The sequence below is a fragment of the Cajanus cajan genome, chromosome 10 (genome assembly GCF_000230855.2).
Source record: "Cajanus cajan strain Asha chromosome 10, NIPB_CcT2T_4, whole genome shotgun sequence".
In the NCBI taxonomy this organism is placed as follows: Eukaryota; Viridiplantae; Streptophyta; class Magnoliopsida; order Fabales; family Fabaceae; genus Cajanus; species Cajanus cajan.
The window spans coordinates 47,106,487-47,127,785 of NC_138526.1; the positions used below are offsets into that span (position 1 = coordinate 47,106,487).

Genomic DNA, 21,299 nt, shown 5'->3' on the forward strand with positions numbered 1-21,299 from the left:
CTGGGGAGTATTATTTCTGCGAGCCTCTCCAGGCTCAGTTATTCTGAGAGAGTATTATTTCGGCGAGCCTCTCCAGGCTCAGTTATTCTGAGAGAGTATTATTTCAGCAAGCCTCTCCAGGCTCAGTTATTCTGAGAGAGTATTATTTCAGCAAGCCTCTCCAGGCTCAGTTATTCTGTTGAGGGAGTATTATTTCGGCGAGCCTCTCCAGGCTCAGTTATTCTGAGAGAGTATTATTTCAGCAAGCCTCTCCAGGCTCAGTTATTCTGAGAGTATTATTTCGGCAAGCCTCTCCAGGCTCAGTTATTCTGTATGAGTATTATTTCGGCAAGCCTCTCCAGGCTCAGTTATTCTGTACGAGTATTATTTCGGCAAGCCTCTCCAGGCTCAGTTATTCTGTATGATTTGTTGGATTTTCTGTATTTTGCCTTTTTTGTCGATTTTGGTTTTTTCTGTGTTTTTGCCTTTTTTGTTGATTTCGGTTTTTTCTGTATTTTTTGTTGATTTTGGCTTTTTCTGTATTTTTGCCTTTTTTGTTGGTTTTGGCTTTTTCTGTACAGAAATGTCTCTGGGGAGTATTATTTTGGCAAACCTCTTCAGGCTCAGTTATTCTGTATGATTTGGGGAGTATTATTTCGGCAAGCCTCTCCAGGCTCAGTTATTCTGTATGATGAGGGAGTATTATTTCGGCGAGCCTCTCCAGGCTCAATTATTCTGTATGACGAGGGAGTATTATTTCGGCGAGCCTCTCCAGGCTCAATTATTCTGTACGTTTTATTGATTTTCTGAATTTATGCATTTTGTTTGCCGCTGTCATACACAAGCAATTTTTCTATTTTTTCTATTTTATGCGACTGCCTCATGATGAGGTCTTTGAATGTGCAATTAATGTGCGTGATGCACAAAATGCAAGTTTAATTATTTTATTAATTTGTTTTTTTTTTTTAGAAAAAATGAATGGCTCCCCCTATCCTCTTCTTCTTGGAGGAATTTTTGTCATTGACGTGAGGGAGGATTTCTGTTATTGCCAATACGGCCGTTATTCATTTCAGTATGCCCGTATTGAATTGAAAATTTGTTCATAACCCTAATTTTGGTACGGGCATACTGAACATGATACGGGCGCATAGTTTTTTCTGAAGTTTGATTTTTTTTTTTTTTTTTTTGAATAAACAGAGAATAAGTGATTTTCCATTACACCTATCATCTGTATGCATGTATGATGTATGATGCACCTAATTCTATTTGATTCATTTTTCAAAAGAATTAACCGATGCGTTTTTTCTGTTTGGATTTTTGCCATTCCTCTAGACGGGCTGTGCGCTGCCGATTTCTGTAACCGAGGAATGATGCGTGTTATATTGAGATTTGGTGTCATCAACCAAATGATCCTTCCCTTCCTTTAAAAGATATGTCAACCCTCCTATTGACCACTATATCTCCATGTTTCCACTAGATTATCCTAAAATCGTTTGGGACAAGAGAGAAAAGAAAGGAAAGGTATATTCTTTTTTGAAAGTTTGTGTTTTAGAGGGGATTTATTTTTATTTTGAAAAATTGTTTTTGTAAGAATGGCTGGCCAAGGTAGGCTTATTGTGTTTAGGTTTGTTTGTTTAAACATTCATGAAGTTAATCAAATCTTGTTATTGACGTTGTGATTTGACAACTTAGATAACTTCCCTTGAACCTTTCTTTTTGAATTCGGTTCATGGTACCATCATGGATTTCTTTCGTTTTTTGATTGTCCTTATTTTTGCCTAAAACACCTCTTTGCGGCGTTTTAGCGGACTTTTGATTTCTGTTCATTTTTGCAACCCTAACTTTTGCCTAGGTCACCCTTTCGTGGGATTCCTAGCGGGTCTTTTGCTCTTATTTTTGCGCAGCCCCCTTTTTGGGTTTCCTGCCGAGCTTTCTTTTATTTTAAAAGATTTCTTTTTATCCATGATGGCACTTGTCGAGGCCAAGGAAAGGTGCTCTAAGTTGTCACGCACACTTCCACATAAAAATGATGTGGGTTTATTGTTATTAAGACAATTTTAACCTCATTCATGCTTATTCAAACAGGGTTAAAAATAATGTGGTTTAGAGATTTATTGCAAGCAAGAAAAGAAGCAATAAGAAATAATAAAGAATGATTTTATTATAATCATAATGGAAACATGTGCCCTATCGAGGCTCGGGGGTCGGGCTGTCCCCGAGGAGTGATCTCTAATAGTCATCAGGTCTATACATCCCTATCAGAAGGAGAAAAGCACTTGATGACAACGACCGGCCTTGACGCTTGTGAACCGGCCTTCCTAAAGATCTGGCTTAAAGAACGTCGAGAAGGATCTTGATTCCTCTTCGTTCTTTGATCTTTAACAGGGTTGTATCCTAACCCTTGTTTCCCCGGATTATCCTTGATGATGGGTAGCTCCGGAATTCCTTGGGAGTCCTTGCCAAGTCCTTGTCCCGGCAAGTATCCATTCTTGGTGAGCATATGGGCTACCTTCTTCATTTCTCGGGGAAATGTTTCAACATTGGCACTTTCCAATGCTTGGAAGGCGGTTTCTAAAGCTTCCTCTGCTGCATCCACGTAAGGTATGGTGGATGGCTTGCTGATGAGTATGTCATCTTCAGCTTGTACGGTCACCAGTTTGTCATCCACTATGAATTTGACTTTCTGGTGGAGCGTAGAGGGAACAGCTTTCGCATCATGAATCCAAGGTCGGCCGAGGAGACAGCTATATGCGGGAGAAATGTCCATCACTTGAAATTCGACGTTGAAGATGGTGGGTCCAATTTGGATTGGAAGATTGACTTCTCCCACCACTTCTCTTTTAGAACCGTCGAAAGCTCGAACGATCATGTTGCTCGGGCGCATTTGGATTCCCTTGATTGCCACTTGCTCGAGCGTTCTTTTTGGCATCACATTCAAGGAAGATCCATTGTCTACCAAGACTTTAGCGATGTGATACTCCTTGCACTTTACAGAGATGTGCAAGGGCTTGTTGTGGTTCGGTCCCTCAGCGGGGATCTCTTCATCGGTGAAAGAGAGGTGATCATTAGCCGTAATGTGACTAACAATCCCCTCAAATTTGTCTTGGGAGATAGTATGCGACACATATGCCTCGTTCAAGACTTTCAACAGAGCTTGCCGATGCGGTTCGGAGCTTAGGATCAACGACAACAGTGTAATCTTTGCTGGCGTCCTATGAAGTTGATCCATGATGGAGTACTCGCTCTGTCGGATATACTTTAACAGCTCGTCTGTCTCCTCCTCGGATTCTTTATTTTCCTCGGTTTTATCTTTTTCTTTTTCTTTATTCTTGGGAGCTTTGTCATGAAGATCTTCGGGAGTGTATATCCTGCCACTCCTAGTCATGCCCCCAAGTCCAGCGATGTTGGAGATATTGCTGTTGGCAGAAGAGTGGATGTCGTATATCCACGGCACAACCTTATTTGATTCGTAAGGGAAAGGCCTTGGAGCGGTGATCCTTAATGGTGTTGGACCTTCCCCTTTGTTTGTCTTGATTACCAACAACGGAGTTGACGTGTGTTCGCTTGGTGCGGTTGTTGGCTTACACTTGATAACGAACGGCGTGCGATCCATTCTTTGAACATACGCATCGATTAATTTTTTCTTTTTATTAATGTTATTAATGGATTACTAGGAGAGATGTATGAAATGAATGACTCCTAGATCCCTCCATGATCTATATGCATGATATGAGATGATGATGTTGAATATGCATGCATTGTGTTTATTGAACTAAGCATTATCATGTTTTCGGGATGTCCCTAAGATGATGCATGATATTGCTTGGTTTTGGGTAAATATCATTTTTCTTTGTTTTTTGAATATATATTTTTTTTGTATTTTTAGGGTGAAAAGGGAAACTACCTATATGAATGTGATGAAGGTAGATGTTAACACCATGTAATGGAAGATTCTTATTTCTATTTATTCTTATTATTTAAAAAGGAATGTTGTATGTTTAAAAGGTGCAATGTATGCTCATACAATGTCACATAAAAATGCACAAACAATTCACTCATCCACGAACAGTCACGAGCGAATCACGAGGTAGGGGTATCCTGCAGAAAAGTGCATATTCAAGGAGGTTCTAACTGTTCTCACTGGTCTGAGGCCCCCAAGGTGCCCCCATTATAGGGACCCAATTCCTCTCGTCGTAAGTCGATGGAAAGTTCCAACGCACTGTCGGACTTGAGTTCATGGTTATCACCTTGAGTGATGCTTTCCGACAACGGTCTACGGGCACCTATAGACCCATTCGACAACCGGCCGTACTAACATCCACTCCCTATGGCTTACCACTCATGCCCCCGGGTATAGAGGGAACTGTTGTGTGCAAAGGTTTGTGTGCAATTTATATTTCAAACAATTGCAGAAACTAAACATACAACAGTTATTAAAGCCATATAAATAAAGCATGTTATCATACAAACAAGGGGTAATAAAGTAATTTTAACTATTATTTGTTAAAAATAATCTGTCACTAAATGGGACTGACTCTCGAGGCTTCCCCAGTGGAGTCGCCATCTGTCGCCACCGGCCCGAAACGGGCTTTCGGCATTCGCGATGGATGGTTGGACTCTTTTATTTGTTTAAAAATATGGATTGCTAGAATGACTTATTCTCAAACTGAGACCTTGTCAAACGAGCAATTTTATTAAAAGGCTCACCAATCCATGTTAATCCCAAGCGGGACCCTCCATGGATTAGCGGTTTTCATAAAAAGGAAGGGTTCATGGAGTCGCCACCAATGTTTTACTCAAAACATTGAAAAAAGAAGTTTAAGGCAATCGATTCAAAAATTGACTTCGGCCATGACAACCAGAGTCGGGTAAGGGAGTCGGTTACGCGTGGGGAAGGTGTTAACACCCCACAGCGCCCCTTTCGGGTTCCCTATGACAGATTATTTCTAAAAATAATAGTGCAAAATTACTAAATTACCCCTATTTATTCTAAACAATTATAACTTAACTATCTACATGATGACAGTTAAATATACACACAGAAAGCAGTAAAAGGAAGGTCTTAAGAAGAAACCTTTGAAGCGTGCTTTTATATTCAAGTAAAACTGGGAAGCTTTTTGGCGTTCCCTCGCTCTACAAGCCCGCTCGCTCCCTCCTAGAAAATTTTAACTATGGAAATCCGGAGGATTTCCCTTCGACTCAGTTCGAGACTCAAGCAAAAAGCTCAGAACTCGAGAACTTTGTCGGATCAACTCTCCGAGTGATTTCTAGGCAGAGCACTGCTCAAAAAAACCCAGAATACTCAAGAAGAGGGTTAAAACTCAATGTAAAAGTGTGTAATGACGTCCAAATGACGTCTTATTTATAGGGAACAGGCGCAATACGGGCCCCGGAATCAATACGGTCCGTATTGAAGTTTTGAACTACAATACGGCCGTATTGAGTTCAGTGCGGCTGTATTGAAGTTCAGAAACTTCAATACGGCCGTATTGAGTTCAGTGCGGCTGTATTGAAGTTCAGAAACTTCAATACGGCCGTATTGAGTTCAGTGCGGCTGTATTGAAGTTCAGAAACTTCAATACGGCCGTATTGAGTTCAGTGCGGCCGTATTGTAGTTCAAAATGTTCAATACGGCCGTACTGAACTCTTGGGAGGCCGTATTGGGCTTTATTCCCTCCACTTCCTTATTTTGAGCTATTATAAGACCTCTAGACCTACAGAGAATCCTCCTAGGGCCTTCCATGAGTCCTTCTGGCTGACTTTCCTTCAGTCTTCAAGAGTCTTCAAGCTTTATTTCCGACCCGGACAATTTTAGGGGTCTACAATGGGCTATGTGCAGAATGCTTCTTAATTAAGAGACTTAATCACTTGTTAGAATTGAAATTAAATTGAATTTGTCTAGCCTTTGTGTAGGCAAATCAGCTTACTACGGTCTCAGTTGTTGTCATCAAGGAATTAATTTGCACCTCTTCTCATTCTGCTATTTAAAGTGTTTGTGTTATCATGGCTAATCAACTCGAATTAATACGTGTAAAAGAGGAGTATTGTCTTAAGTTGGCAATCTCTTTTGTATGTTATGTTTCTCCTTTAAGGATGATACGTACCCATAACTTGTTTCTATCTTGTTCCGTGACAATCTGGATTTGAAATGCAATTTATGTATGACTTGGCTATCATGGTGATGGAGTATTACCTAATGATATGTTTTGCTCATTATATTCGGTTTATTTCTCTTAGAAGGAAAAAGTTGCATCCTATATTCGTCATACTTTCTTTTTTGTCAACTTGTTGTATTACCTATTTGGAGCATATATACGTAGAAAAATTATGTTTCATATCGGGTGTTCCTTTCAACTTCAGTTATGTTTTTGATTGATAAAAATTAACAATCCGGTTTTCGGTTAGACAAGTGAAACTGATAGGTTTATAACTGTAGTTGATAGAACTAGAACAAGACAAGCTGTACACAACACCGAAGCTACAAAGGCATAGTATCTTCTATTTAATTTCTAGACCTCAATGAACCATATCTAAGATATACCTTCTGCCTCAAACAAACAAAAAGAAAACAACATATAATTTTATCACCAACATCAATAACAATATTGATGTTGAAGTTCTGCCTGGGGATGTAATGATGCTTATTCACACTGCTTCCATGCACCATACGCAAAACCCGGGTTATTGTTTTCATTTTTATGGTTTGGAAACTGCTCTTTCTTCATATCTTCATTTCATCCATGAAGGCGTCTTCTTGTCCGTGGCCAAGCACATCAATACACTCAACACCATAAGGAGTATCAACTCAAACGTTGCTGGCCTCATATGTATTCTTCTTATCTTCTTGCTTCTACAAAATCAATATATAAATCATCATGTAACTAGGAAATCTAGATAATAAATTTTTAGCTAATCATATCTTACCTCTCTAACTTGGGTGAAACATTAAAAGTTGTTTGACTTGATTAACGAGGATGGAAGGTTGTAGAAATTAAGCTACTTATATACAGGAGCAACCGAGTTTGTGTATGTTATGCGGTAAATATTAAATGCATATTTTATTGAGAATTAATTCCACTAAATGAGACAAAATTAAGTGGCTTGCCCAAACTATCATCAAAGAATTATTTTTTTAAGGCAACTAAAACCATGGAGTTGTTGGGATTATATTGGCAGGGTTAATAGGAAACCAGCAAATTAGACGATGGAATCAAATATCATCATCCAAGTTGTTAGAATTAGATTGGCAGGGCCATAAATAGGAAACCTACAAATTGGATTATGGAATTGAATCAGATAAATTAAATCATCATCCAAAGTCAACAAGGCACAAATGAAGTGCGATTAACATCTATCGGTTGGTTAGTGATATCAATGTGATTAATATTACAGCATATTTTGTCTATAAGTTCAGAACTCTTGTATCAATCCTCAAAGTAAATTACAAATTTCTCAATACTAGAATTTCTTTTATTACATGCGATTTTTCTTACAAATTTTTATGAAAAATTTGCAAGAAACGTTGTTTCTACAAATTTTTTTACGAAATTTTATTTGCAGGTAATACTTTCGTGAATTGTACCGGAAGGTCCCTATCGGTCACGTTGACCAACACGTGCCGTTCTGTCAGACACCTACGCCATGATGTCGGAAACATCGGTCCAGCCAACGTCCGGGACGAATGTTACTAACGGCTCGGCATAAGACCGAGTCGGAGAGTCCCCCGTAGGGCAGGATAGTTAGACAACTGTTGATCAACCCAATTAATAATAGCGCCCCATTCCTTTACCTATCAGATCGGCGAAATACCGTACCGATAGGTGAAGAGCGGTTATTAATTATGATTAGCATGTAAGCGCATGGTTAAGTTAGTAAGTAAGTAATTAACATCGTATTACCTAATTTAGTAAACACCTGAAAGGGCCCACAATGCTCAGGCCCACGTCAGGCACTATAAATAGGTCACACATAACGAGGTATGTCACTGTTCATTTTTACCCTAGATATTCGTGCATATACTGACTTGAGCGTCGGAGTACCCTTTGCAGGTACCTCCCCCATCCCTTGGAGATATCGTTGGAGCTCTTATTCTGTCCCCTTTCACCCAGAAGAAAAGGAGTGTGCCCTTAGACAGGTACATTTTGGCGCCCACCGTGGGGCCGAACCGAGAGCTATTCCGAGATTATTATTGAAAGAATGGTGAAGACAAGAAAGAATAACGTTGAAGAACACCAGTCCGAGGACGAGCATCAGTCAGGAGCCGAGACGACGGAAGAGACAAACTTGAACAGTATGATGCGACAGATGAAGGAGGAGATGGCCGCTATGAAGCAACAGCGGGAGAGAGATGCGGCCGAAATGGCTGCGCTACGGGCGGAAAATGCCACCCTCAAGAACCAATACCACGATCCTACATGGAAGCCCTCCGAGACAACCCACACTCAAGGGTCGTTCCATTCGCATGGCCAGCACACCTCGGTCCCTTATACTTCTGTTGCCCCTGCCGCCCACGCCTCGGCCAGCCGACCAATACAGCCCATGCCGGCAGGATCACACCGACATCCCTTTACACCCAATATCATGCAGTCCGCCCTCCTTGACAATTGGAAGTCCTTGTCTCTCGACAAGTACGATGGAACCACCGATCCAGATGAACATGTTGACGTGTTCTTGACTCAGGTCACATTAAGCACCACCGATGACGCCGCCCTGTGCCGAATTTTCCCGACGTCGCTAAAAGGACGAGCGTTGAGCTGGTTCACTCGGCTCCCGGCCAATTCGATCGACTCATTCGGCACCTTAGCCTCTCAGTTTACCATCCAGTTCGCTACAAGCCGACCACACCAGTTGACTTCTCTATCACTAGTGAGCATCCGCCAGGAGAAAAAGGAGTCTCTCCGGGCGTTCATGAGCCGATTCAACAAAGCGGCATTAGAGATCAGGGACCTCAACCCAGCCGTCGCCTTACACCATCTAACCACCGCGTTGAAGCCGGGTCCCTTCGCCAACAGTATTTGTAAAAAGCCACCGGCAAACATGGATGACCTTCGGCGCAGGGCCGACAAGTATATGCAGATGGAAGAACTAGCCGAGTTTCGCAACCAGGCCAGAGCAGAAGTGGTGAGCAAGACAGAAAAGCCAATAGAAAACAATTTTCGCGATCGTCCAAAAGAACTCGTACCTCGCGAGCGGCCACCCCGTGGTCCGAAGTATACACAGTACACACCACTGAACACCAGCCGGTCAGCAGTACTAGAACAAGCATTGGCTTCAGAAGTGCTGACTATCCCGAAGAGAGCATCGACCCCTCCCCGAGCCGACACAACCAAATCCTGCAGATTTCACCGCAATCGTGGGCATTCAACTGACGAATGTTCAGCCTTGAAAGACAAAATTGAAGATTTGATCAAGCAAGGACAGTTGCAAGGTTTTGTGAACCGTCCCGACCGGCCCCGACTCGGCGAACAATCACAGAGACGTGACCATTCCGAACACCGCAGAGCAGAAACGCGCTCGTATAGAGAGCGCAGTCGGTCACGGGATAGGCATGAAGAACAGCAAGCAACACAGCCACGGCGAGTTATTAACACCATTGCTGGCAGATTTGCTGGCGGGGGATCATCTTCGTCGGCACAATGAAGACACCTGCGAGCTGTCCGACATGTGCATGCCGTGGAAACAAATCGTTGCCGTCTGCCAACCATTACCTTCACCGAGGCCGACTTCAAGGGAATCGACCCAGATCAGGACGATCCGATGGTGATCAGCGTTGAAATTCACAATTGCATCGTCCGTAAGACATTGGTTGACCAAGGAAGTTCAGCGGACACACTATATTGGAATACGTTCAAGCAGTTGGGAATTCCAGAGTCCGAACTGGTCCCTTACGATGAACCTTTGGTGGGATTCTCTGGTGAACGAGTCAAAACAAAAGGATATATCAAGTTATCAACACGATTTGGGTTCGAAGGGGCGGAATACCGAGACATCTCGGTTAAATACGTGGTTGTTCATGCGAGCACCTCCTATAACATTCTGCTCGGTCGGCCATCCCTGAATCGGCTCGGAGCAATTGTGTCTACTCCTCATTTAGCTATGAAGTTTCCGGCAAAGTCAGGACGGGTTATCACGGTACACGCCGATCAAAAAACCGCACGCGAATGCTACTTTGCCAGCTTGCGGCTACCGAAAGTGCAAGACGAAACGATCAAAGAGCCACAGAAAGTCCACTCGGTAACCCAACAGTCCTCCATAGACCTCGACCCCCGAATCGGGCATGACGAAAGGGTCGAGCCTATTGAAGAAAGGCAACCACTCCAAGTTGGAACCCTTGATACCCAACTGACTTATTTGGGAACTGTTCTGACGGAACAAGAGAAAGCAGCCATCGGACAGGTAATACTTGATAACCGAGATCTATTTGCATGGCACCCCTCCGATATGCCGGGTATTGATCCAGAGTTTTTGTGCCATAAGCTCTCAATTAGTAGGGAGGCAAGGCCGATCGCCCAGCGGCGTCGGAAGACTGGAGAGGAGAAGAAGGCGGCAATCGATGCTGAGGTAGCCAAATTATTAGACGCACAGTTTATACGGGAGATCCACTACACGACGTGGCTGGCTAATGTGGTCATGGTCCGAAAGCCGAACGGGAAATGGCGTATGTGTACCGATTACACGAACTTGAATAAAGCTTGCCCGAAAGACGCCTACCCGTTGCCCAATATTGATCGTCTCGTAGATGGGGCGTCTGGCCACCGTTTCCTATCCTTCTTAGACGCGTATTCGGGGTATAACCAAATTCGCATGCACCCTCACGATGAAGACAAAACAGCATTCATCACCGAGACAGCCAACTATTGCTACCGTGTCATGCCGTTCGGTCTGAAGAACGCCGGTGCCACATACCAGCGCCTGATGAATAAAATTTTCCAGAGTCAGATTGGTCAGTGCCTCGAAGTGTATGTTGATGACATGGTCGTCAAATCTAATGAAGTTTCTGCCCATGTACGCCACCTGGCCGAGGTATTCCAAGCGCTCAGACAACACCAAATGAGGTTGAACCCCGAAAAATGTGTGTTCGGTGTATCAGGTGGAAAATTCTTGGGATTCATGTTGTCTAGCCGGGGCATCGAGGCAAACCCAGACAAATGCCAAGCCATACTGGAGATGAAGAGCCCCACCACTCTCAAAGATGTACAAAAGTTGGCAGGGCGGCTAACTTCGCTTTCACGGTTCCTTCCCCGGCTTGCCGAGATATCTCAACCTATCCTCGCCCTGCTGAAGAAAGCAAAGCAATTTACATGGACTCATGAATGTGAAGAAGCGTTCCAACAGTTTAAGCATCGCCTTAGTTCACCTTCCATACTGTCCAAACCTACTGCCGGCTCCGACATGGTCATTTACCTTGCCGTGTCAGGACATTCGGTCAGCGCTGTCTTAATACAGGAACAGAGGGATCAAAGGCCGATATACTTCACCAGTCGAACACTGCAAGAAGCCGAGAAGCGTTACCAGTTAATTGAAAAGGTAGCTCTAGCGCTCGTCTACACGGCTCGCAGGCTCAGGCAATACTTCCAGAGTCATAGGGTGGTTGTCCGAACCGACTGCCCGATTGCGAAAGTTCTTCGTAAACCGGAAATCGCTGGCAGGATGATGGCCTGGTCGGTCGAACTCTCAGAGTTTGACATATCGTTCGAGCCGAGAGGACCCATCAAATCACAGCATTTGGCCGACTTCGTCAATGAGCTTACCCCAGCAGGTAGTTTTCACGACGAGTCGTGGACAATGCATGTCGACGGCTCATCCAGTGCGCAGGGAAGCGGAGCGGGAATAATTCTAGCCAGCCCTTCGGGCATCACGATCGAACAGTCACTCCGGTTCGGTTTTCGGGCATCTAATAACCAAGCCGAGTACGAAGCACTGCTGGCCGGTATGAGACTAGCAGCCGAGATGGGTGTGACAAAGGTCGTATGCTGTACCGATTCAAAGATCGTGGCCGAACAGGTCAACGACAATTTTCAAATTAAGGATGCTAATTTGTTGCAGTATTACCACCTCTTCCAGAAGCTCAAAGAGGAGTTCACTGACGTACAAATCCGACACGTTCCCAGGAGCACCAACGAACGAGCCGATCAGTTGGCTCGGCTTGCTAGTAGTCGAAAACCAGGACAGCTGAGAACAACCATTCACCTGGAAATCCCTGCCCCAAGTGTGGCGATTGAGTGCATGGCGGCCGATACTGACACACCGAACTGGATGACTCCTATTCGGAACTACATCCTCCAACAAGAGTTGCCCACCGATCCGAAGGAGGCAAAAAAGCTTCGCACTCAGGCCGCTCGGTACTCCATAGTGGCTAACGACCTCTACAGGCGAGGATTCTCCACTCCGTTGCTCAAATGCATTGATAACTCGCAGGCGGATTATGTGATGCGGGAAGTTCATGAAGGTATCTGTGGGTCCCATTCCGGAGGCCGTACCCTAGCTGCAAAAGTGTCACGAGCTGGTTATTATTGGCCAACTCTGAAAGGGGATTGCGCTGAGTTCGTCAAACGTTGCATACAATGTCAATGACATGGAAACCTCATCCATGCCTCCGCCGCCGAGCTGCACAGCATCAGCTCTCCATGGCCGTTTGCCTTATGGGGCATTGACGTACTTGGCCCGTTCCCCGTGGCAAAGGGACAGGTTAAGTTCCTCCTCGTGGCAGTAGATTACTTCACAAAGTGGATTGAGGCCGAGCCGCTCGCCTGCATCTCCGCTGCTAACGTCCAAAAGTTTGTATGGAAGAACATCATCACCCGTTTTGGCATCCCATATGCCATCATCTCCGATAACGGCTTACAATTTACAGACAAAAAGTTCAACTCATTCCTCGAAAACCTTGGCATTCGGCACAGATTTACATCGGTGGAGCACCCTCAGTCAAACGGCCAAGCCGAAGCAGCCAACAAGGTTATCCTGACTTAATTAAAAAGAAGACTCGGCTCGGCAAAAGGAGTGTGGGCCGATGAATTGCCAGAGGTTCTCTGGGCGTACCGGTGTACACCACAATCCACTAATAGAGAAACACCCTTCCGCCTCACATACGGCACTGATGCGATGATCCCGGTTGAGGTTGGAGAACCATCTTTCCGGCGACAAAGCTTTCAGGAGGAATCTAACGATGACGCACTCCGAGCCGAACTCGATGTCCTCGAGGAAGTGCGGGACAAGGCACAGGTGGTGGCCGAGGCATGCAAACAGCAAATGACTCGGCGCTTTAATTCCAATCTAAAGCCAAGAACTTTTCACGAGGGCGACCTTGTGTGGCGTGCAACGGGGGCAGCCAGGCGTAACTCTTCTGAAGGAAAGCTCTCTGCCAATTGGGATGGACCATTCCGGATACGACATGCACTCCACAATGGGGCCTACAAGCTAGAAGAGCTGTCCGGCAAGGTTATTCCAAGAACATGGAATTCTACCCACCTAAAGACATACTACAGTTAAATTCGAATTTGTAATACTCGAACTATGTAATTGTATCGCGGTGCACTCTTTTCCTTGACTGATCTTTTTCCCTCTTGTAAAAATGTGAAAAGAGGTTTTTGATTAGCAAGGTTTTTAACGAGGCACCTTCTTATCAATGAAAATACATCTCCCACTTAATTATCTCCACTTATTTCTTCAAGTCTTCCCTCCCGAGAAGTCTCTCGGCCAAGGACGTAGCTTAAACAATTACAAGTCTTCCCTCCCGAGAAGTCTCTCGGCCAAGGATGTGGCTTAAATTTAATTACAAGTCTTCCCTCCCGAGAAGTCTCTCGGCCAAGGATGTGGCTTAAATTTAATTACAAGTCTTCCCTCCCGAGAAGTCTCTCGGCCAAGGATGTGGCTTAAATTTAATTACAAGTCTTCCCTCCCGAGAAGCCTCTCGGCCAAGGATGTGGCTTAAATTTAATTACAAGTCTTCCCTCCCGAGAAGTCTCTCGGCCAAGGATGTGGCTTAAATTTAATTTAATTACAAGTCTTCCCTCCCGAGAAGTCTCTCGGCCAAGGATGTGGCTTAAATTTAATTACAAGTATTCCCTCCCGAGAAGTCTCTCGGCCAAGGACGTGGCTTAAATAAATAATTACGTCTTCCTTCGCGAGAAGTCTTTCGGTTACGGATTTAACTTAGAATTACCCAAAAATTGCGAGAATTTAAATTTCATTCAAAAGGCCCTAATAGGCCTGGAAGTACATGCAAGGGGGGGGCGCTATCGGCCCAGCATTACAAAATAAAAATTTCAAGACACGACCTCAGGCTCTCCCTGGTTCGCATCATCCTCGGCAGCGGGCTCCTCGTAAGCCGTTTCCTCCTCATTCGGCCTGGCGGGCCGCTCTGGGGCCTCAGCATCGGCCTCTTGATCCGGCGGAATCGAGCTTAAGTCCACCAACTTCCCCTGAAAGAAGTCCTTCGTCATATCCAGTTGAAAGTCAGGGGGGAAGTCACCAAAGTAGCTAGCTTGCCGAGCAGCTTGGGCAAAGCCAGCCTCATGCTGGGACAGGAGCTTGTCGCGAGCCTTTTCCCTGAAGGAACCAAAAGATATTTTCTCGACCTCCAGTTCCTTCTGAAGCAGGGTAGCCTTCTCAGTTTCATTCTTCAAAGACGTCTCCAAGCGCTGGACCTTTAAGGTGAGATCGTCAACCATACGCCCTCGGCGGTCAACCTCGGCCTGGAACTTGCCGTTAAACGTCTGAGCATCGGTCAACGCCGTCAGCGTTTCTCGCAGCGACTTCTCCTGCTCAGCTAGTTGACGGCAAAGTCCATCAGCCTCCCCATTCGGTTCCATGACGATGCTTTGAGCCAAAGCCACAGCCCGAACTTGGAACTCACAGAAGAAGTTCCACTTCTGCGCCGAACTCATCCGGCCCAGAACTGCCTGCCCAGCCTCAGAAGTCAAGTCTTGGCTTAGGAAATCCTGCGCGTTCACATTACTGGCCAAGAAGTTTGGCCCAACCAAGCTCTCCGGGGCATTGGGATTGGCTAGCCACTGCTGCTTGGCTTGGCGGCTCTCCTCCACAGCCCTCCCTTCAGTAGGCTTTCTTTTTTCGGGCTGCCGAGAGGAACCCTTGCCCCCTTTCTTGGGATTGGTGGGTTGCCCCGCTCCGCCCTGTCGTGGAGCCGGTTGATTCCCACCTGCACGCGTCTCGGTCGGGGTCTTGTTTCCTGTGACCCCTGCCACTCGGCTCCCGATCAGATTGCGGATGTTCAAGTCATGGTCAAAGTTCGCCATAATACCTGCACATCATTAGTCAAAATCAATGGTAACGCAGGAATTTAAACAAACAAGAGTTACTATACCGATTAGTTCCTCGGTGACGTTGGCCGATTCGAATAATCGGACCAGGGGACGACACGGTAATGGCCGTGGCAATTTCTCCAAAATATCCAAGCTCTGCCTTTCCTCCGACGACATTCGGGATTTCGATACGGTATCGTACTTTCTCGGCCTTCGGGTCCAATACAGGGGAAAGACCGAGTTCCCCTCATCGTCAAAAAAGTATTTACTCCCCGTCTCGGGTCGAATCATCACCTTTATAAAACCCACTTTAAATTTTTTGTAAGAAGTGGTGAATGGCTGAAGCAAGCAATCACTGTGTCGAATCAATGACAACCACTTCGCCTTCTTCGTCGGCCGAGAGGAGTAGTAATATAAAAATAAATGTGGAGTAGGTTGGAGGCCAAGAGCTAAGCACAACCGTCTAAATCCTTGCATTGCTGCCCAGGTGTTGGGATGGACCTGAGAAGGCGCCACGTTCAGAAGACGAAGTATACCCGAGAAATAATTATCAAAGGGGAGGGATATCTTCAAATCCCGAAACATATAGTCATACACATAAAAGAACGGGTATTTGGACGACCCCTGGTCTAGATAAACAAAATCCGGATTAGGAACCCCATCACCCCGGCATGGCTGGAAAAAGATAGCAGACGGCTCCTCGTCTTCGGGAAAGTTTAAAAATTTCATTGCCGATACGAAGTTAACAAGTGATTTCTTGGTCGTATACCGGGAGTACACACTACCAACTTCCCCGTGTACCCATGAAAATCCAGGCGTCGATACGGGAGGAAAGCTTCTTGATGAACCCCCACCCCCACTTGGACGGTCATCAGAACCTATAGCCGAGGCGGAACCACTTCCACTAACGCTCTGGGCCTGCTCAGAGCCAGAAAAGGACTCGGTGCGATCTCCATTAGAGGCCGAAGCTGAGGCAGCGTCCCGGACCGGAGATATTCTTCGTCTCGATTCCCCTTCGTCACCGGAGGAGTCGACATGAACAATATTTAAATTTGCCATTACGTACCTGAATGCTAAACTTCAGATCTTCCTTCAGCGAACACTCGAATGCTGATTTACTAATTCGGATCCGGAGATAATGATTGTGCGCGTATGTGGAGCCCCCTCTTCATGCCTATTTATAGACCCTGCATGCTACACATTCAAACGTCGCAGCCTTGGGAAACCGTTGGATCAATTTAATCCAACGATCCTCAATACGCAACCCCTCGTATGCTCCACCTAAGCCCAACTGACACAACCTTTGGCGTTCCACACTTAATGCGAACCCTAGCATGCGCCATTCCATGCACAATGATGGCAACCCTTGACATCCCATCAGCAGTTGTAACCCCTCACGCGTAATTAATGTCTGTCAGTTATGCGCCAGAGAAATTAATGCTTGTCAGCTACGCATCAGAGAGGCACTTTAATCATAACCCCTCACATTCCTGAATCTTTCATCGTATCCCAATCGGAACAATTAACCCTTTGTGTCGCTTCCCTCCTCAAGGCTGGGGGGCTTGTGTACCGGAAGGTCCCTATCGGTCACGTTGACCAACACGTGCCGTTCTGTCAGACACCTACGCCATGATGTCGGAAACATCGGTCCAGCCAACGTCCGGGACGAATGTTACTAACGGCTCGGCATAAGACCGAGCCGGAGAGTCCCCCGTAGGGCAGGATAGTTAGACAACTGTTGATCAACCCAATTAATAATAGCGCCCCATTCCTTTACCTATCGGATCGGCGAAATACCGTACCGATAGGTGAAGAGCGGTTATTAATTATGATTAGCAGGTAAGCGCATGGTTAAGTTAGTAAGTAAGTAATTAACATCGTATTACCTAATTTAGTAAACACCTGAAAAGGCCCACAATGCTCAGGCCCACGTCAGGCACTATAAATAGGTCACACATAACGAGGTATGTCACTGTTCATTTTTACCCTAGATATTCGTGCATATACTGACTTGAGCGTCGGAGTACCCTTTGCAGGTACCTCCCCCATCCCTTGGAGATATCGTTGGAGCTCTTATTCGGTCCCCTTTCACCCAGAAGAAAAGGAGTGTGCCCTTAGACAGGTACATGAATAATATATTTTTGAGAATTTAAAAATTCATAGGAAATTTTCCTGCGAAATTTCTTGCAAAAAAATTCGTAGGAAAGTTTCCTGCGAATTTTTTCGCAAGAAGTTCTACAGGAATATTTTTTACGAAAAAAATTAAAGAAATTACTATAAATTCTATCAATAATTCTTCGACTTTCAAATGTTCATAATGAATTCATCCGAAGCATTTGTTTTCATGCCTCCAACATGTGATACATAATCTTTTAAATTCTAAGATTGTAGATTAAATCAACTTGTAAGGTAAGTATTGCCCCAACTTATATACTCTTTAATTGTTTTATTTTCAATCGATGCGGGACTTGAAGTTTTTTTAAAATATTAAACTTATAAATTTAATTTTTTTTTATTTTTCCTGCGGATTAAAATTTGCAGGAAAATCTGCAGGAAAAGTTACCTGCAAAATTTTTCTATCATTTAATTAGTAAACATTACTTGCGAATTTATTTTTTGCAAGAAAATCTGCAAGAAACAAAATAAAAATTTTACAATATTTTTTGCAAATTTTTTTACCATGGAAAAAATTTCTATGATCATTAAAATTGTAGAAAAATTTGTAAGAAATATCTGTAAATTATTTTTCGCAAATAAATTTGCAAAAAATTTCTGTGAATATTTTTTTGCAGGAAAATTCGCAAAAAAAAATTTGCAAATATTTTTTTTGTAAGAAAATTCACAAAAAATTTCTACGAATATTTTTTTACCAGAAAATTTACAGGAAAATGACACTTTTTTAGTAGTGTCTAAATCTTCTAATTTCTTCACTAGTATATAGTTTTTTTTTCTCTAATAAGTATTTCTAACCAATATTATAAAAGACTATTCTCAATTATAATATTATAATTGTTACTGACATAAAGAGGTTTATCTTGTGAAAGGAATTGAATAATTAACTAGTATGTAGTATAATATTTTGTGTATATTAAGTTTATAATTTTTTATATGCTGAAAGTATAATTTTAATATACCACTATGCAGGTTAACAAATTAAATGTATCCATCAATATCCAAAATAAAATAAATAAATAAAAAGAATTAACAAATTAATAATACCACTTTGTGTATAAGAAGATAGAAGAAGAAGAAAAAAGTGGTGATATATTGTAAATTTGACAGTATATACTGGGAATAGCTTAAAGTAATGCTATTGGGTAAAAGCTCTAAAGATATTAATACAAGTGTACGTATATAGTACCGACTAACAATCCATCCCCGTCAAATTAAAGGACAAAAAAAAAAAAAACATAAACATAGCAATAATCGCATGGTCCATGTGTGGAAACGCATTCACTGTCCGACCAATTTCAAGTCAACCTTTTGGTCAGGTTTTCACCAGCAAATGTCCTCAATTTCAATTTTGATCTTTAACATATTTTGGCCCATTCAGTTGCAGCAACCGGTTATTTATTGGTTGCAGTGGCCTTGCGTTTGTATTTGATTCCTGCAAAGGTGTCATGTTTAAAATGAAAGAAATAATAAGTCTATTTTTCAGCATGCAATTAAGTTGAGAAAATAACGATTTTTTTTTTTTTATCGATGAGCATTATTTTTATAAAAGGAAAAATAGCAAAAGAATTAAAATTGGAAACAAAATACTTATATAAGGAGAGCCGTTAATCAGATATATTATTGATCTGTGATATAGAGACTCAGACTATCCAATATTCCACTGGACTTTTTATATATATAGACCCTAATTAATTGATTAATTAAGCTAATTTTCTATAATAATTACAAGGAATTGATGTATTAGTAGGTGATAAAATTTAGTGATGAAAAACAATTTTTATCATTAATTCTCTACTGGGTCATTAAAATTTTAGTAACGAACTTTTATAAATTTGATGTAAATTAATTCGTTTCTTTTGGTAATTATCCCTAGCTTAATTATATATGATCCTAGCTAGCAGCTCACAGGGAGGGTCTGAACAGAACTTATAATGCATTTTTTTTACTTTTTGTCCCTTGGTTACGTAAGATACTTGAAATTCATATGGACTTACATCATGAACAGCGACTCGAAGCAATCTAACCTGCTCCTTTGAAACGGATCGTATCTGATCAATTAAACAAGTTCAAACACAGTAAGCTTATCACAATATTTTGAAATTAAATTAAAAAGGGTTAATTAAACAACTTGAAATCTTAAATTGATGCATATCAATTAAAGAGATATAGCTTTCAAATTAAAGTACCTCTCTAAGGATGGTCCAAGAAACATTCTGAGTGCAAGGAGGAATAGTCAACGAACCATTATACCTGTAATACTGCTTGTACACAACTTTGATCTGCCTAGGGTCAACTACACCTACCACTCTTTCTGCTTCCGTGCTATCAGAAATGGCCTTTAAATGATTCGTTAACTAGAAAAAACAAGGGTTCATGTTCAAGTCCAGTTTATATTATATATGTTAGTCTTACAAACTTATATAGTCATTTATATGTGAAGAATATATATCGGAGACACAAACGCAGAAATTTAACTTACCGATGACAAGAAAGAATCTGGCCTTCCAATTTTAAACAGAATTCCAATCACAGCAGTTTGTCCTGATGGAGTTTCGTGCACCATGTGTAACTCTAGATCAAACCTGCATCTTGTAATTAAAGGTAAATCTTCCAGTGACATGTGCTTGCTGTGTTTTATATATAGAAAAATAATTCATGTACTTTTTATGTAAAGATGGATATGAATCTTTTAGTAGATATTATTAATTATTAATTTAATTCTTTGTAAATTCATAAAAGTATGCATTACCTTTTTCCATCTATGGTGTGTTCAGAGGGAGAATGCCAATGGCATTGTTTGAGTACGTACTTAGTTTCATTAATTTGAAGATAGCCTGCCCCAGAAACCCATTCTAGCTGCATTCAAAAATAAATCAGAATTGCTGAAATCAAGGTTAATTTATAATTAATTAGATCGACAACGTGAGTTTCTCCTCCAATTTTACATTTTATTTTAGTTTTATGTATATAGTCGATGATCTCAATATAATATTATAATTTATCTTATTAGATTTATTAAAAAAAAAGGTGACCCATTAAATTATATATGTATTAAGTCTAATAATATAGTTGATCGTAAAAAAGTGTATTAAGAAATTTTCAAATTTCATATTAAAAAAAAATAAGGTTAAATAAAATATAAGTGAGAGATTACTTTATATATAAGTATGTAAAATTTAACTAGATTGAAATTCACGTTTTTAATAATAAATTAGATAAGAACGTATGGTTGGAAGAGTGATTGCAATTTTCCTTAGTAATTTCAATGATTATGAAAATCGATCCTAACAAATTTTAATTAATTTGATCAAGTTGGTATATATGTTATCTATTCACCTTGATATCGTGGCCCCTATTTTTAATAGTTCCATTGGAGGGTTGGTAGTTGATTTGAAGCCTGCCTAGGTGGGATAGTATTTCAACCCTCTCATTCAATAGATCAATCGGGGACTGCATGGATCCATTTTTGCACAAACTCCATTCGGGATGTATGTCTCCCCAATGAGATGGTCCCTTTTCGCTATTTTCCTCGTAATTAAACTCACTCTCATCTTCTGTACTTGCAATTAATAAAAGAGAATTAATATGCTAATCATGTAAATTAAGCACAAAAAAAAAAACCCGTGGCTAATATTTTCTGATAAGTTAGCATGCAAGTTATAAACAAAGAGAGCAAGCAAGTCGTTCCTAACCAACTTCTTGAGACATCACTGGTAAAGAGAGGAATAAAAGTGCTGTAAATAAGCAGCAAATAATCAAAACCATGGAAGGAGGCTTCTCCAATTTTATTGCCATAGCTTTAACTTTAGAGAAATAGAAGGTGTTGGTGGTTTAGTGTTCGCTATTCAGATACCTACATTTATAAGCGTTTCGCGGGTAGGTTTG

The 21,299-nt window shown here is 42.2% G+C and overlaps 2 protein-coding genes and 1 long non-coding RNA gene across 4 annotated transcripts; 1 reads left to right on the forward strand and 2 right to left on the reverse strand.

The window, feature by feature from the left end:
* Window positions 1-6,373: 6,373 nt before the first annotated feature.
* LOC114915663 (uncharacterized) lies at window positions 6,374-7,816 on the reverse strand. The gene is made up of 2 exons (XR_003803756.2): window positions 6,904-7,816; window positions 6,374-6,829 (listed from the first exon to the last, which is right to left on the reverse strand). It is a non-coding gene; the product is annotated as an uncharacterized LOC114915663 (long non-coding RNA).
* A 5,264-nt stretch (window positions 7,817-13,080) lies between these two features.
* On the forward strand, window positions 13,081-13,467 carry LOC145952523 (uncharacterized). The gene has a single exon (XM_083064898.1). The coding sequence runs from the start codon at window positions 13,081-13,083 to the stop codon at window positions 13,465-13,467; it is 387 nt and encodes a 128-aa protein (XP_082921024.1).
* Window positions 13,468-18,483: 5,016 nt separating this feature from the next.
* Window positions 18,484-21,299, reverse strand: LOC109812965 (alpha carbonic anhydrase 7). 2 transcript variants are annotated; one of them, XM_083065827.1, is made up of 7 exons: window positions 21,107-21,299; window positions 20,751-20,968; window positions 20,164-20,270; window positions 19,894-20,002; window positions 19,601-19,768; window positions 19,409-19,462; window positions 18,484-18,846 (listed from the first exon to the last, which is right to left on the reverse strand). In XM_083065827.1, exons 1-7 carry the CDS (start codon window positions 21,207-21,209, stop codon window positions 18,757-18,759), a joined length of 849 nt encoding a protein of 282 aa, XP_082921953.1. In that variant the 5' UTR covers window positions 21,210-21,299; the 3' UTR covers window positions 18,484-18,756. The 2 variants fall into 2 exon arrangements, with proteins under 2 accessions (XP_082921953.1, XP_020232640.1); XM_020377051.3 differs by having other exon boundaries at window positions 19,894-19,996; window positions 21,107-21,293.

Excerpts from the sequence above, each read along its gene's own strand:
- LOC145952523 (XM_083064898.1), top strand. The coding sequence starts at position 13,081 with ATGATCCCGGTTGAGGTTGGAGAACCATCTTTCCGGCGACAAAGCTTT.
- LOC109812965 (XM_083065827.1), bottom strand. The coding sequence starts at position 21,209 with ATGGCAATAAAATTGGAGAAGCCTCCTTCCATGGTTTTGATTATTTGC. Across the intron at positions 20,271-20,750 it reads ATAGGGGCCACGATATCAAG|CTAGAATGGGTTTCTGGGGC; the intron begins GTGAATAGATAA and ends TTTTGAATGCAG. Across the intron at positions 20,003-20,163 it reads CACACCATAGATGGAAAAAG|ATGCAGGTTTGATCTAGAGT; the intron begins GTAATGCATACT and ends TTTAATTACAAG.